Source organism: Juglans regia, chromosome 13 (genome assembly GCF_001411555.2).
Source record: "Juglans regia cultivar Chandler chromosome 13, Walnut 2.0, whole genome shotgun sequence".
Lineage (NCBI taxonomy): Eukaryota > Viridiplantae > Streptophyta > Magnoliopsida > Fagales > Juglandaceae > Juglans > Juglans regia.
The window spans coordinates 21,838,340-21,856,869 of NC_049913.1; the positions used below are offsets into that span (position 1 = coordinate 21,838,340).

Genomic DNA, 18,530 nt, shown 5'->3' on the forward strand with positions numbered 1-18,530 from the left:
TCCCATAATAAACTCAATTATTCTAAACTAATAAAATAGGTCCTTTAAATGAATTAAATAAGTTAAAAGCCTTCAAGTGCCCAAAGCCTTTAAGTCATGTTGTTGCCCTTTCTATAGCTTATCAAATGAATCAAAACTGAATCTTCATTCTTTAAGCCCTTAAACTTGTATTTGTCCCATCTGGAACTTGCAACATATCTTTAAGACGAGGCCCACCTTGGTTCCCATCATTCCCCCTCTCCTCAAAAGAATTCGACCTCGAATCTCCACCTAGATCAAAGGAAAAAATGTTAGTAACATTATCATTAATTTCATATGCATTATCATTAATTTGTTCAAGAATTTGAAAAAATCCATCCAAGCTACTCCTATTGTCAACAGATAAATGCATCAAATCTAAAGGAGTAAATGGATTAAGTCTATAAATAATTCCAAAAGGAGAATATAAAGTGGTAGTATGCATGGTCCTATTATATGCAAACTCTATAAATCCATCCATAACCACAAAAATAGAATCTCTACACCTTTCTTTCCTAGGCAGCCCCAAGACAAAGTCTATAAATATGTTTACACAAGACTCACTAGGAACAGGTAAGGGTGTATACAACCCATGTGGCAAAAGCTTAAATTTGGCCTTTCTGCTTGTAATGCACCTGCCACAAATACGATTGACATCTCTCTTCATCTTAGACCAACATAAATGTTCATACAAAATGTCTAAAGTTTTCTTGACACTAGAATGACTACTCCAATTATATGCAAACTCAATGAAAGGCAAATGATAATCCCGCTAACGTTCATCCAACAAGTCAATGTATGACAAATGATACTCCCACAAACGTTCATGCAACATGTTTAAAATCTTCTTTATACCAAAATAACAACTCCAATTATATGAAAACTCAATGAAAGGCAAATGATACTCCCGCAATTGTTCATGCAATATGTCAATGAATGGCAAATGATACTCCTACAAACGTTCAGGCAACACATCAATGAATGACAAATGATACTTCCACAAACGTTCATGCAACATAACAATGAATGGTAAATGATACTCCCACAAACGTTTATGCAACACATCAAAAGTCTTACTTACACCAAAGTTACCCAACATACCACCATGTCTATCACACACAAACAACTTACACATAAAACTAGTAGGCACACAAAGTCTATTTTCTCTAAACAAGTACTAATCTAGTTTATGAAACTTACCAAATGATGCTTTCTCATATGTTCCATACACACTAGCAAAGTCATCATCATTAGCATGCAATTCCTTATCACATTCAAATCTCAACAATTTTGCATCTAAAATGAAGACAAGGACATACCTTCTTGCTAAAACATCAACCACAAAATTTTTCATACCTTGTGTGTAAATGAATACATGAGGAAAAGTCTCAATACAATCCTCCTGCTTAGCACGCATTCTAGTCAACAACTTACCTTGTCCCTTTAAGTGTGTCAAGTACTCATGTTCTTCAAAGAAATGTTGGGTAGGGATTGTCGTACCTGACACAAAATCAATGTAGCGCTCTATCTCCCTAATAGGTGGCAATCCACTAAACACACCACTAGGAATCATGACCTTATATCCCTGCAACGAAGAGACAACAATACTAGGCAAACATACATCAAGTTCGTTAGTATTAAGACTCGCCTTAGCATAAAAACTCACTTTTCTCTTTGTTTTTCTCTCACTTTCTTCACTCTCACTTTTCTTTCCACTCTCTTTTTCACTCTCTTTTTTCCTTTCACAATCTTTTTTCTTTTCACTATCTTTTTTTCTCTCACTCTCTTTTTCTTCAGCTTTTTTTATACTCTCGACCTCACAATTATTTTTCAACTCATTCTCTCTTTTTCTTGAGGTCTTAGTCTCACCCTCTTCTTTTTTCTCTCTTTCTCCATTTTGGCCACACTATTTCTTTTTTTCTCAATCTCACATTCACTTTTGTTTTTCAGCTTAATCTCACTTTCACTCTCACCTTTGCTCTTACTTTTCAGCTCAATCTCACTTTCACTCTTGCTTTTTAGCTCAATCTCTTTTTCACTTTTTCTTTTTTGATCACTCTCACTTTCACTCTTTCTTTTTTGATCACTCTCATTTTCACTCGTTCTTTTTTGAGCAACCTCACTTTTCAGCTTCAATTGGTCCCCATAGACCTGTGTTGGAGTTAAAGGAGCAAGTTTGATTGTTTTTCCATCTTTTTCAAAATTGTACATGTTCCTTAACCTATCATGGATTACCTTTCTATCATACTGCCATGGCTTCCGCAATAAAATATGACCAGCATGCATAGACACTACATCACAAAGCACCATATCCTGGTATTTCTCAATTGAAAAAGAAACTAGCACTTGCTTATTTATCCTAACCTCCCCACAATCACTCAACCACTGTAACATGTATGGTCTAGGGTGTTTCAAGGTACGTAAATTCAATTTCTCAACTAAAGTAGTGCTAGCCAAATTAATACAACTCCTCAAATCAATGATCATACTACATACCTTGTTGTTAATGTGGCATCTAGTATGAAAAATGTTCTCACTCTGCTGCACTGTATCATCCATCTTAATTTGTGTATTAAGTGCACGCCTAGTAACAAGAGAATCATCATACTCTTCTTTCTCATAACCATTTTCAACACTAGACTCACGTCGCCTCCTATCTCTCCCACCTTGCAAATTTCTAATCGCTACTTCTTGATGATCCATCCTATCTTTCACTTCACCCAACACAAAGTTCAACCACTCAAACTGTTGTTGCATGGCTTGCAACACAAAGGATGAGTTCTCTGCCAGCCCCTTGGGTGAAAAGTCACTCTTATGAGATATCATAATTTTCTACACAAAAAGCATATTAGTGAAAAACCTCACACACTCCCTTACGTGTTTACACTCAAATAATGACACTTCACTCGTGTGTTTAACTCTGAATTGACTTTTTATTCAATAATAATCTAACACTCTCTTACATTTTACCTCAAGAGTTTTCCCACTCAAGTTCTTTAAGAACTAATTGAACTCAATCAAGACAATGCAACCTTGATTTATCCCAAGTAGTAATTAGGTCCAAGAAAACAAGTACAAGCGAAATACGAAAGGAATAAAGACGACACGAGAATCAAGGAAGTTATACGAATGAACGAGTAACCTATAAGACAAGATAGCAACTTTAATGATGTATGCAGCCCATTTGATGATAAGGTTAAATCAATAAAATTCTTTCTTTCAATTATTTGTAACAATGTAGCAACCTTTGAATATGCTACATTTTCTCTTCCTCTTCTTCTTCTTCTTCTTTTTTTTTCGATTATTTTTTTCTTTTCCTTTCTTTTCTTTTCTTTTCTCAAATTCAATCACAAACAGCAATATTCAATTGTGAAAATCAAGCAATTGAATTCAAGCACACAAGAATTGAAAATGAAGTAGAAGAGAATCAATGAAACGACACTCCATGTAATTGATGAACTTAGAGATGCAGGAAATCCTAAAATTTTGAAACCCTAGGAGATGCAAATTTCATCCAAACCAAAAAACCCTAAGAATTTCAGCAGCCTACTTTTTGTTCCAATTTTTTTTTTTTTTTGCAACCCTAGAGCAATGAAGCCCTAGAATCAAAATTAAAGATACAATAATTAAAAGATAGAATTAGACTTGATTGGAAACCTGGCTTTGATACCAAATGATATGAACCCGCAGGAATGAAATCCCTGAAGCCCACAATCAATTTGAAAACTCTCCAAGAAAGCCAAAATCAAGTCAATGGATGGAAAACCTACACCCGATGAGAACTCGTTTCAAGAACTTAGATTATATTAAAATCTAGACCCCGTTGAATAACCCGTCTCAAGAACCCAGATTACAAAGGAGGAACGCCACAAAGGTTGTGATTTACCTTTAATAAGTTCAAAATTTCAATTAAGAACAAGAGGAGTAAAACTTAACTCACAATGAATAAATTCATCAAATTTCATAAACTGATTAAATGTGATTACAAAGAGTATTTAAACCAAAACCTAATTAAAATCCTAGTCAAAATAATGCCCCATCTTCCAAAAATACCCCTGAGTGAACAGTGTCGCGGTTATAGTACGGCGCTACAATAACCGTAACCCTTGTTCAATAAAATAATAACTTTTCCAATATGCCATTGCATAGGCCCCCTTAAGTGCTTCCCATAATAAACCCAATTATTCTAAACTAATAAAATAGGTCCTTTAAATGAATTAAATAAGTTGAAAGCCTTCAAGTGCCCAAAGCCTTTAAGTCATGTTGTTGCCCTTTCCATAGCTTATCAAATGAATCAAAACTGAATATTTATCCTTTAAGCCCTTGAACTTGTATTTGGCCCATCTGGAACTTGCAACATATCTTTAAAACTAGGCCCACCTTGGTTCCCATAAGGGGTCCTTAACCAAGAAACCAGTCGCAAAACCACTGTTAACTAAGGACGAGATCATTCTACTAAGCGCCTCCGTAACTATGACAAATAAAAGTAGAGACAAAGGATCCCCTTATCTTAGGCCTTTCGAACTGTTGAAGAAACCATTTACTAACATTGAAAACTTCACCTTTGAAATACACCATCTGATCCACGAACACCATCTCTCCCCAAAACCACATCTCCCAAGCAAGTAAATTAAGAAATCCCAATTCACAAGATCATAAGCTTTCTCCATATCCAATTTACATAAGATCCCCTTATTGCCGGATTTTATACGACTATCAAGGCATTCATTGGCAATGAGAACTAAATTCAAAATTTGCCTACCCCTTACAAAAGCGTTTTGGGGTTTCGAAATAATCTTTCCCAACATCTCCTCTAAGCGATTTCCAAGCACTTTGGATAAGATTTTATACACTCCATTTACAAGACTGATGGGTCAATAATCTTTCACTTCCGTTACCCCAAACTTCTTAGGAATAAGTGCAATAAAAGTGGCATTTAGGCTTTTTTCAAATTTCCCAACCGAAAAAAATTCCTGAAACACCTTCATTAAAACCTCATTCACTACATCCCAACATGTTTGGAAGAATCCCATAGAGAAACTATTAGGACCAAGTGCTTTATCTTTAACCATTTTCCTCACCATCCCTTGAACCTCCGCCTCCTCAAAGGGTCTCTCCAACCACAGAACACTCTGTGACTCAATGGACTCAAAGGCTAGTCCATCAAGCTTTGGACTTTGGTAAAACGTAAAATCTTGAAAGACTTTACTCATTTTAGCAATATATGATTCATGGTCTCTGGTATATCTCATTTTAGCAAATCTGGAAAATACCACTTTACTCTTACATTAGTAACACTAAAGTAAAATTGAACCAGCATTAACTCAACCTTCATAAAGGGTCGTTACCTTCTACTCAAATTAATGGAAAATATTGTTTTCTATCTGTTAAGCCTTACAGCCTTGGGACATCCTAAAGAACAAGAAAAGGTTTGATTCAAATTAGGGTAGCTAAGGAAGGGTTTGATTCATATTAGGGTAGCCAAGCAAGGTCCTAAGACAGCTCTTCTTAATCCAAACCATGCCAGATTCAGGCCTGAATTTTAGACTCAATTTTCCTTTCTTCTTGTAGCACTTCAAAGGGACCACAGTGATGTTTCCATCACCAGATGGCTTGCTCCCCTTTCATCTTCTAATGATAGCAATTTTTTATTCAATCAATTTGTTTTTTTTTTCCAATTAGCTGAGACATTTTTGGCTTTAAGCTTCTTGAGATAGATTATAAGTTATTAGTATGTAGTTGTTTTGGATGACTATATGATTAGTTGCCTTAAATGAAAAGAAAGAACATCTGGGTATATGAAGTTCTTTTTCTATTTCGTTAGAATTCAGTTTCTTCCGTAATAGCAGCACTAAATCTAATTGTTTGTCTTAAATTGGTGACTTTCAGGCCTTGATTTCATGTCCAACAAGCTCAATCCGTACAGAGAAACCTCCTCCTGATATTCTAACTGTGCAGAAAACATTTCCACTTCCAATAGATGAGCAGAGAGTTCCAGTAATTACATTTTTTTATTTGCCATTGTTTTTTTTTTTAATCTTAAGTTATTAGCTCACTGCATTTATGCCATTTACATGTTAAATAGTAGGCATTCTAGAAAGTATCAAGTCTTTCCCTTTTTTTTTTTTTTTTTTTTTTTTTTTTTTTATAATAGAAACTGATATGCATCTCATGTGAATATGTACAAAATGTATGATTCCAGCCCATAGGCCTTGTCTTGGTGGTACATGCTAGGGTGGGGCTGGGACCACTGGGTAGCTCTCAGATTTGATTTGTAACAACCATAGGAATTGAAAATAGTGTGTAACAATCAAAGCCTAATAGTATGTCTTTTCAGGAACACAATATCCTATCACAAGATAAGTCTTGTGATTGCCAAAATAGAAAAAGGCTTACTGATGACAATACAGTTGGTTTCCATTTTGCATGAGATGGGAAAAGTCATAAACTATTGGGGGTAGATCAGATTGGTCGAGAGAGCCATTCCAAGTAGTATGAAACCAGAAATACTACAATCTCTTTTAGAAAAATGTGGGTTAACTAACGAAAGAGAGATGGAATCAGATGCATTCTTAAAAGATTCTTATACTTGAGGCATTGGACTCATAAAAGTGCATAAATTAAATAGTGGTGCTCATTTCCTACATAGGTATTAGTGGGAAATATGGCTGTTTAGTGCCATCTAGAATGGGAAAATGATCATCTATTGTATTTGTTTGATGAAAATCGTAATCAAAGCATTAGGGTTCACTTGTAGCAACTTGTTGGGAAATAGCTTCTTAACTGCTACTATACGAATTTTTTGTTTTCCTATTGTGTATGTTCTATGAAATCCCTTATGATCTTTACTGTTACTGATTACCATATGGCTGTTGTGATGACCTGGATTAAGTACAAGAAGGTGGTGAATGAGATCTCACATTATTTGGGACAGTGAAGTTCTTGTCCTTCATAATGATTTCGATGGGCTTCAATTGTAACCTTGACCAATCCTTTTGGAGTATGGCTCAGATGTGGGTTGGCCTTCCTTGGTCATCTCAAATGGTATCTGAGCCAATTCTAACTAGAATTGTGAGACTTGATGTTACAGCCTTCTCCCTAGGGTTAAGAATAATATTATTTTTAGAAAATAGAGGGACCGGTTTGGTACTAACCTTGACTTTTAAAATTTTCTTCTTAATGAAGCACTATGTAGAAAAGATTCCATAAAATAAAACAATGTCATTGTTTTTTAAATACTTAAAATATAAAAGAGAGTCTACGGAAGTACTTATTGAAAATTATTCAAGTTCCATGTGCTTATGAAAATAAGGTTAATGATTGAAAACATAAAACTAAGGCCTCATTTGTTTTCAGGAAACTTCTCAACTCATCTTATCTAATCATTATAACTTTTTCAAATTTTAATATAAAATAAAATAAACAATTCAACTTTTTTAAATCATAAAACAAAAATAATATTAAAAAAATATATTCTAACAATATTTTATTCAAATTTTTAACTTTAATCTCAACTCATTTCATATGCGAAAACAAATGAGGCCTAAATATCTCATAACTGCCCAAGCCTTTGTTTTGTCACCCTGAGTCAAGTCCCATCATGCAGCATCTTTCTCACAATGACCATAACATGGGGTGGTTAAAACATTTAAAACATACAAAATGCTTAGTCGAATACTCAATGAGCAATACATCACCATGTAAAAATAATATAAACATAGGATTCCCTTGAAAAACATGCACTCATAGTTACATACGTAAATAATATGGACATAAATCTGAACTGTGCATGAAATGCCTTAACTTGTCTCTCACTCATCATAGTCTAGTAACCACTGTTGACCCCCATGAGTTTGGGTTAACGAATCTTAAAGATTATGATTATGCTCGTGGCCACAAGTTGGGAATTCATACATAAGAATGATAGCATTGGGTGCACTACTAGTATGTACATCCTGTCAATGCAATATGTTCCTTAACCTTATGGTATCGTCTTCACTATCATAACATTGGCCATTACCCCTCTTAACAGTCATACCTCATCATAATCATACATGCATACGTTTTGTCATATCTAGCATTCTCATACCTTATCATATCATAGATTTCAAATAAAATCATAACCTTTCATAAGATGTCGTTATACATGTTTTCTCATATCAAATCATGACCTTTCATAAAATATTTTGATGCATGTGTCATACAATTAACATGAAACTTATCCAAAAATCATGGCATTTAGAAATTTATCATAACTTGGGTAAATAAAAAGGGGCTTATTCCTTTAAAAACCATGACTTCATAATTTCTTTTAAAAAATGTGCAGTTTGAAAGACACGATCATAAATACCGACATAGGTTTATAAAATATTCGTCCAAATAGCATGGTCTTATTACTTACATAACTTAGAAAACATGTGTGACGAAGGGCATGATCATATTACTTACCTTGTAACTTTGAACATCAATTGGCGCATCGATAATTGTCAATTGGTCTGAATGCCCTTTACTAAGGGTTTGCGTTCATTACGTAGAGTAGAGAATACATTATTGTCACCGGATTCTATGCATCTATCTACCACTAATATGATATGCAAGGTAAGTATTTACATCCTAATTGACAACAATATACAATGTAGCCATAAAGGAAAGTATGACCAAAAATAGTACAAATCTCCCAAATCGCATATTCGTAACATCCCCCCTCAAATTGATGCTGGTAGATCAAGAAGTATCAATTTGTCAAGCAAGAACTGATGCCAATGCCGAGGAAGAGCTTTAGTGAATATGTCAACAGTTTGAAGTTGGTTGGAAATGTGAGGAAGAGTAATCACATGCTTGTCAAAAGCTTCACATATGGAATGACAGTCAACTTCAATGTATTTCATACGCTCATGAAAAAAAGATTAGCGGCGATCTGAATAACACTGGTATTATCAGCATAAATAGGAGTAGAATGAAGCTGAAAAAAACAAAGTTCACCTAATAATCCACGAAGACACGTGATCTCAGAGCATGCGGAAGACATAGCATGATACTCAGACTCGATGGAGGATTTTGAAACTTTTTCTTGCTTCTTACTCTTCCAAGAAATGAGTGCATTGCCTAAGAACATGCACCACCCCATAACCGAGCAACGAGTATTCGCACAACCAGCCCTATCAGCATCACTATACCCCACCAATTGTAAGGAAAGAACAACCCGCGAGTAGAGGTGCTCTTCAAATATCGGATAATGCGACGGACAGTGGCTAAATGAAGATGTCGAGGAACCTGCATAAATTGACTGACCTGCTACACAACAAAAGAAATGTCAGGGCGGGTAATCATCAAGTAGTTCAAGCTCCCAACCAGCTGCCGATACAAGGATGGATCATATATAAGCTCTCATTCCTCCTGATGAAGCTTGAGATTCACCTCCAAGGGAGTAAGAACAGAGTTACCCGATTGGAGACTAGCCAAAGAAATCACTTCCTGTGTGTATTTGTGCTGGTGTAACAAGGTACCAATTGGAATAAGCTGCGCCTCAAGGCCAAGAAAATACTGCAGGGGACCAAGATCTTTCATGTGAAAAGAGGCCTTGAGATGCTGATGCAATTGCTAAATTAAATCAGTATCAGAGCCAACAATCACAATGTCATCAACATACACCAGAAGCAACACAATTCTTGTAGAAGTCTTGCGAAGAAAAAGAAAGGAATCAAACTAACTCTGAGCAAAATAAAAAGACAAGTAGAGTTGAGTGAAATTTATCAAATCATGCACATGGAACCTGTTTGAGTCCATACAAAGCTCGTCTGATCCGACAAACCTTGGATGAAAGAGTAGCAAACATGCCGAGAGGTGGAGTCATATAGATTTCTTCCTTCAAGTCCCTATGCAGAAAAACATTCTTCGCATCCATCTGCCGGAGAGACCACCTTCACGAAGCAACAAGTGCCAAGACAGTCTGCATAGTAGTTATCTTGGCGACTGGTGCAAATGTTTCTTCATAATTAATACCATACTCTTGGCGGTTCCCAAGAGCCACGAGACGAGCCTTATATTTGTCCAGTGAACCATTAGACTGAAACTTGACTGAGTACACTCATTTACAACCAATAGATTTGACACCAGAGGGACAAGCCACAATGTCCCAAGTGTGATTGTCTTGAAGAGCCTAGATCTCTTCTTACATGGCCTGCTGCCAACATGCGCTGCTTGACCATAAGAGTGAAGGACAGAAATAGTGTTGAGAGTCGCAGTGAGGTATGAGGAAAACCATACCTATGCGGTGGTAACCCGGGTGGAGCGCTGAGGTCTAGGAAGCACGGGATCGGATGGTGGAGCAGTGTCCGAAAGGGGTGTTGAAGAAGGTGGAAGATGTAGATGATACACAACTCCTGGCTTAAACCGCTCAATAGAAGAAGGCACATCATCAAAAGTAGGTAGAATAGCAATAGGAGGATTAGAAATAACCTGAGACTGAAAGAAATATTGATTTTTGAAGAAAATCACATTTCGAGAGATTTGGAATTTGTTTGCATGAGCATCATAACAAACAAATCCTTTCTGAGTAGGACTATAGCCCATAAAGGCACATGTGACAGACTGGGCTGCAAGCTTGTGACAATCAATTGGTGGTAGATGGACAAAACAAACACACCCAAAAGTATGAAGGGATTGATACTCAGGAGATATGCCGAATAATTGAAAGTAGGGAGAATCATAAGTTAGAGTGGTAGTAGGCAAACGATTGATCAAATATACAACAGTAGATAAAGTTTCAACCCGAAACCCAGAAGGCACAAAAGAGTCAATAAGCAAAGTACTAACGACATCTAAAAGATGGCAATTCTCACGCTGAACGACCCCATTTTGTTGAAGGGTGTAAGGGCAAGAACGCTAGGAAATAATTCACTTTTGCTGGAGATAAGTATGAAAGGAATGAGGAATGAGACATGTACTCCCCCCGGAGTCAGAGCGTAAAATTTGATACAAGTACCAAACTGCGTCTCAACAAGCACAATAAATTTTTGAAAGACAGATTACACGCCAGCTTTAGAGTAGAGAAAATATATTCAGGTGAATCGACTATAATCATTGATAAACGTCACAAAATAGCAATACTGACCATGAGAAATAATAGGACTCACACCCCAAACATCAGTATGCACAATCTCAAAATATGTAGAAGCATGGCTACCATGCACAGGAAAATGTAAGGTTTTACTCTTACCAAGACGACAAGTAGCACAACCAAAAGATACATTAGAAGAAGAAAACGAATATTTATTATCCAAAAAATCATGTTTCATAAGATGAGTAAAGACAACAGAATTAGGGTGACCCAATTTCTTATGCCAGACTTCACTATTATTGGCAGTAGCCGTACAAGCAAGGGAAACAGTATTAGGAATAGAAAATTGTAAAGGAAACAAATGTCCCACTTTGGGCCCATTCGCAATCACCTTTCTTGACACTTGATCTTGCACAAGAAAGACAACCAGCACGAGAAAAATGAACATCACAGTTCTTATCCACTAGTTATCCAACAGAAATCAAACTGGTAGATAATCCAGGGGAGACAAAAAATTGCGAAATGAAGAATTCAAATTACCAACAGTAGTGATAGGAAGAGTACTGCCATCGACAATCTGAATATGTTGTGTGTCCCCATACTGACGAACACCATGAAGACCCGTCACATTACCAGTCATATGATTTGAAGTTCCAGAATCAACAATCCAAGAAAAAGTTGAGATAGTACCCTTACCTTGCAAGCCTAAAGCAGTAAAAGCAGACACAATCATCTGTTGTACCACTGCAGGTGTGAGAACAAATGAATTAGAGCTCACGGTGGGAGGTGCAGCAGAAGAAGATGACTGGACAACAACCTGAAAAACTTGGGATTGACGATTCTGAGGCCGCACGCGACAGTCCTTAATGATATGACCTTTCTTGCAGTAGTTACAAACTTTCTTAGGACAATTGCGGGCAATGTGACCAAAGTCCTTGCAACTGAAACACTACAATTTGTTCCTCCCTCTTCCTTGTGCTACATAGGCAACATTAACAGCCTCCGAAGAGACCTTCCTGGGAATCATACCAATTTGAGTGGATAACCACTAATCTTCACCCAATAAATCGCCCAAACAAATATCTAAAGAAAGGACTGGATTACGGTTCAATAAGCCGGCCCAGACAAGTTCAAATTCAGGCCGAAGCTTCATTAGAAATTGATCGTGTTGACTCAGCATGAACCACTTGAAGAGCTACTAGTGCCGCCGGGGGACCTTAGCTTGAACAATTGCTGAATACTCGGTCCAGAGATTAATAAAACTAGAATAAAATTGTTCAATGGTCAAATTACCTTGAATGTAATTGCTAATTTCCAACTCGAATTGCAATTTCTGAGCGTTGTGGTCTTGGTGATAAATACGATGGAAATAGTCCCACATAGCCTGAGCCGTATAAAACAACGATGTCACAAGATGAGGCTCAATCGTCCCTAATAGCCAAGATACCACCTTAGCATTCTTGACCTCCCATTGTACAAGTTCATTTGCATCAATGGGAACTTTAGCAGAACCATCAATATGATTCGATAATTCTTTCCCTTTCAGAAACATTTTAAATTGGAATTCCCACGTAGGAAAATTCTTTCCAGTAAAGCGAACAATAGTATTCTCAACAGACATGATGAAAGCCACGTAAAAAACACCAAAACAAAAATGTAACATGCCCAGAATCAACGAAACACCAAAGCAGAGGTTGCCGACTGCCACAGAGACTGCCAACTGCCACAGAGACCGCCAACCACCACACAACTACCCACAGAAACTGCTGACTGCTACAGAGATTGCCGATTGTCACACAGCCACCTATCGGGAATGTCAGAAGGATCCAACCACCTCCCAGCCAACGATACAAGCATCGAGCACCACATAGAGCTCCGACAACCACCAAAAAAAGAAAAATTTTGAACCCACAAGTTTAATCACCACAGAAAAGGCTGACTCCCAACCAAAAGCACCAAGAGCAAGAAAAACTTGTGAAAAACATAGAAGAGAAGGAAATTTTCTCCCACTGTCAACTCACAAACTTCGCAAGAATAGCGATGAAAATCGCACACCAGTGATTAAGACCACAGAGAGATGGAAATCAAGATAGGACTCTTGATACCATGTCAATTTGTCTGAATGCTCTTTATTGTTTGTGTTCATTACATAGAGCAGAGAATACATCATTATCGCCGATTCTATGCATCTATCTACCACTAATATGCTATACAAGGTAAGTATTTACATCCTAATTGACAACTATATACAATGTAGCCATAAAGGAAAGTATGACCAAAAATAGTACAAATCTCCCAAATCACATCTCCGTAACAAGAATCACCTACTCAATAAATATGTAATCACGTTAAATTATAATCTTGTATGTCATTGCTTTAAAGACTATAGCTTCTCTAGGTGGATTACCCGAATACCAATTGACGTTCGAAACATTCAATTAGCCCTTAACCTTTGGTAGACCACTTTAATCATTTTAGTCCACCATCCTTCATCATAATTCATACCTATGTACTCTAAGATCTTAAAACCTAATCTTGTCTAGAGAACCTATGACTAGTCATGCTATTAACAATTAGTTGCGTGAGTTCATAGAATCTGAACCGTAATGCATCCATCCATGTTCAAGCCTATGGTACATGTCACCCAAATTGCTCATGATCTCTCTCTGTAACATCTGTCCCTATGTTTAAGCTATCAAAATTGTGGGTCTAAGTCCTCAAATATGCATGATTTCATTCGACTAATCATCCTATATGTATGCTTGTCCAATCCCATATATAAAGATGCATTCTAACCCCATAAAACCTAACTCTAGCATGTGTATTTCTTAGCCCTTTATGAAATCTAAGTTTCACTAATTTCATATGATCTCATGGCATTCGTCTAACATACCTATCATAAAAGAGTAAGGGGAGAGAGAGAGAGAGAGTTACATAAAGGAAGAGCTTGATCCAAAGGTTGGGTTGGAGTACATGGCTTGGCTATGTGGTTTGGATCTTGATCTTCTTGCTTAGGGGGTGAATGTTGTAGCAAGGGGCTTAGGTTTTTTCATTTTTACCACAAAATTTAAGAGAATTTTGTGGCCTTGGAGGGGCCATGCTTAGGGCTCATCTAATGGTATGTAGGCTCTCATATGGGATCTATAAATAGAGTTTTTTTTTTTTTTTTTTTTTAGGGGGGAGATGGTAGCGTCCAATGGGTGTGGTAGTCCTAGTGTTGTGGAATGATTTGGAGTCATAATTGCCTTAGGAGTTGTGGTTGCCTTAGGAGTTGTGTTTCGAATAGAAATAAGTAGGGGTGGTAATATGTGATACGACCTGTGAATCCAACACGAACACAACACGAAATTAACGGGTTTGTGTTTGATATAAATGGGTTCAGGCCAAAACGGGCTGACTTGTTAATACACGATTAATAAACAGGTCAATAACGGATCAACCCGCCTAACCCAAAATCAACCCGTTTAAATTTTATTTCAAAATTACAATTTTATTATTGTTTTGTTGTAATATTGGTATTTCTTAATATGTTTATGTTTTTATTGTTGTGATTGTAATTCTTGACCTATGCTTATATTTGTTATTGATGGGTTTGTAATATTGGTTTTCTTATATGTTAAAATTTGAAAAATATTGATATTTTTTGTTAGTAGGTAGTCTTATTATTTTTTTAGATATTGTGATTACTAATAAATATATATTTTATCTTTTATGTGAAATTATGTTTTTTTTTTTTTGAGTAAACGGGTGTTAACCTTCATTAAGAGAGGACTTACAAAGTTGATTTGAAAAACAAATCAATTACAATCGTTAATATCTTCCCAGTACACTTTCGTGACTGACATGGTCTAGTCTAGGCAGTAAATCTATAAAGACCTAGATCTTTAGAGAAAATACCACATCTGTCCACGACAGAGATTACAAAGCCCCATACCCCGTCTAAGCAGGGTAGGGTATACCAAACCCCAACAACCCTGTCAACGCGGAGGGGGGACTAATACTCCATTCGGACCAAAGTCCGAAGGTACTAATTTTTTAAAGATTTTTATTAACCTAGAACTACATTACACAAAGAAAGCTACAAAGAAAAACACTGCAACAAAAGAAAACGGAACACAGAGGCTGCTGTGGCGCGCCACTTTGGGAAGGGAACCACCAGTCGACCTTGGAGATCCCGGACTCACAGACTCCAGAAACGCCGCGCGTGGTGTTGGCAAAGGGCTCCTGGGTGGTGCGTGAAGGCCACGAGCCAAACGACGCCAAAACTTCGAGCCTTGCGTGCGGGCTACTCGCCGCTCCGATTGGTGCTTCATTCGGTGGTCTTTAAGATCGGCGACAGGGCATCACCATGGCAGGGCACTTGCTGGCCTGTGGCGGCGGGAAGACCCAGATCGGTAATTCACTCTTATTTCGCCTGAAAATACACAAAAACACAAAACAAAAACTACATAGAGGAGGAGGAGGAGGAGGAGGAGGAGGGAGGGGGGGGGGGGAAGGGAGCCGAAGCTCCCACCCCTCAAGCCGGATCCGCGAAGGAGGTTTTTAGAGAGAAGGGAGAGAGTCCAATGAGTGTGTATTTGTACATAATTGTCTATGTGAAATTATGTTAATCAAACAAATTGGGAAGATGAAAATTCTTGCCTTACATAATAGTTCTAAGGAGCCCCTATTGTAACCTTGACTATTCATTGTAGAGTATGGGCTTAGATGTGTCTCGGCCTTGGGCCATTACACCTGTATAGTCTTTTTTGCAGAATACTCGTCTTTGAGGTTAATTTTTTGGGGAAAGACTTCTTGGTAATTGCTAGAATTGAATAGTTAGCAAAATGCATCTTTTACTGCAAGTCTCTGAGCAATTAAAGTCAAATACAAGTTTTGGGAGTGTTTTTTATTTGAGAAATGAAAAACATCAGCCTACATTCTCAACCCACCGTGTTGAGTTGAAGAAAAAAAAAAAAAAATTCTGAAAGATGTGCTGCGGCTTGCAGCTGATGTCCAGTATTACCTTTTTTATTTTGAGTGCGGCTACGCATCAGCCGTACTCTCTGCATACTGTGGTTATATATATATATATATATATATATATATTTTTAAACTCAGCAACACTTGGTGTGCTAAGGCTTACATCAACAGTAGGCTGCTGATATAAGTAATTTCTCTTTTATTTTACCTATCAAAACCAAAATTTGTGGGAGTGTTCAACTGTGTCCCAGGCAACCTTCAAAATGCAAAAGGGAGTCCCTTTCTCACATATCTACAAGCCACACCAAGGCAGTCGTTTGTTACGTTGGCTTCATGATCAAGGAACGTACAAGTGAAATACCCTATTGAGGATCCGTCTTGCCTTGGCTTCTCCAAAGGAAAATAAAGAAATTCTTAAGCTCCTCCATTGTCCACTCACTGTCTTCAAATGTTCTATCACTTTTCTCATTCCAAATATAGTAAATGTTGCAAATAGGGACCATCTCCCATATTTCTGCAATCTACGGGCTGCCACCTAGTCTTCTTCAAGAGAAAAAATGCTCTGCAATTCTTCTAGGCATGACCCAAGCCAATCCCGCTTGCTTGAAGAAATCACTTCACAGTGCACTTGCAATATCACACTGAAGAAGAAAATGATCGACAGACTCTCCACTTATCTTTTGGGTACAAGACCGATCTATCATGACAGCATGTCTCTTTCTTAAATTATCTGTGGTGAGGTTCTTCCCAAGGATGGCTGTGCAAGAAAAACTGTCCAAGGGTGGCTCACATGGAACCATTTTCCCCCAAATGCTCTTCCATGGAAATGGATTGTTGACATGAGGACTGATAATGTTATAGAAGAACAGGCATTGACTTGTCCTCTCTTGGCCGGAGCCCAAATCTTGTCTTCTCCTCTTCTCATTCCAGTGCAATATGATTGATTAAAAAATTTACTGAAAGCATAGATCTCCCAATCTTGTATCGCTCTGAAGGCTTCTTTCATTAACTATTTTCAAGAAGCGTTTTGATGTTTTGGGGGGTATTTGGTACTAGCATTTAAAAATGTTTTGGAGGTGATTATTTTTGTAGCTCTTGAGATTAGTATGTTTTGGGAGATGATTTTGGTAGAGAATTGTTTTATAAAAAACTACTTTGGAAAAAAATAGATGATTAAGGGAAGATTTCCTCTTGTCAGCAGGGTATCTACCTTTTTGGAAGCTGTGTGTTGAGGGGGGAGACTTGCTGTGTGTCGTGGGGGGGGGACTTGGACCCCATACTTTTAATTTTTTAAACAACTTATGTGTTTGGCTGTTATTTTCTGGGAAATTGTTTTAATGAAGAGGTCAGATTTTTTTGTATAAGTAAATAACGAGAACAAGTCAAGTTTTCTTGAGAATACGTACTGAACAATACCTATTGTTCAGAGGGATCATGTAACCTAAAGAATCCACCAAATGCCTCAGATCGTCAATGTTTTCTTTGTTTTTGGTACTACTTATTGGTTTATCTTCACAGAGTTGAGACAAGTGTTTCACACCAGGAATTTGGCGGGGAACCTTTCAGGAAACTGTTTTCTCATGCTAATTTCGCTGGTTTATCAGCACCTTGATTAAATGATATTTTTATGCTTCAACTTCTTTGTATTTCTTCATTTGTATTTTTTTCCTGTTTCTTTCCCTCTATTGCAAATACGTATGCCGTTGTAAACTTTGAGAGCTTGTCTAATGTTTCCAGGGTGTTTATCACTGTGGTTATCACTCTGAGAAATCATATGGGGCAGCTTCTTATTTGATTGTTCATCCTGAAGGAAATATACTTATAGACAGGTATGTCATCATCTTGCAGATAAATGAGATAATCTAATCATAAGATTAATCCTTATGGAAACAAATCAGAATTTTTTGTCTTTGGGGTAAGAATTATATATGTAATGTGTGTGTGAGTGAGTGGGTGGGTGTATAAATATGGCGACATTACACTTTTCACCTACAAACTACCACCCTTTTTTCAAATTGCACTCCAAACTACATAAAGTTTGAATTTGCATCCTAAACTACCTATATTTTTTAATTTGAAGTGTCGGTTAAGATTAGACCATTAAGATGCAAAGTGAAAAACGGGTGGTAGTTTCTGGGCAAGAAGTATAATTTCCCCTATATACATATATACGTAACATAAGTCATATTAGATGGTAACTTATTGTGGATGAGTCTCTGTTTTGTTGTCTGCAGCCCAAGATTCACGGAGAGACTTGCAAGTAATATTGAGAAGCTGGGTGGGGCACGTTACATGTTTCTGACCCACAAGTACTGACTCAACACAAGTGTAAAACTTTATATTGTTTCAAAATGATATTGATGTATCTTATGGCACAGGGATGACATAGCAGATCATGAAAGGTGGTCAAAGCGACTAAAGTGTGATAGAATTCTGCACTCTCTAGAGGTGCTTTTCACTTTTTAGATATTTCCTTCTCATTTATCTATAC

General features: G+C 37.2%; 1 protein-coding gene across 2 annotated transcripts in view; it reads left to right on the forward strand.

The window, feature by feature from the left end:
- Window positions 1-18,530, forward strand: part of LOC118343669 — a 40,969-nt gene that overhangs the window by 13,089 nt on the left and 9,350 nt on the right. For both annotated transcript variants that reach the window (XM_035684899.1, XM_018985141.2), the window contains 4 exons: window positions 5,908-6,015; window positions 17,777-17,868; window positions 18,274-18,348; window positions 18,418-18,487. In XM_035684899.1, the coding sequence (XP_035540792.1) occupies window positions 5,908-6,015; window positions 17,777-17,868; window positions 18,274-18,348; window positions 18,418-18,487 (345 nt within the window). The remainder of the gene's footprint in view (window positions 1-5,907; window positions 6,016-17,776; window positions 17,869-18,273; window positions 18,349-18,417; window positions 18,488-18,530) is intronic.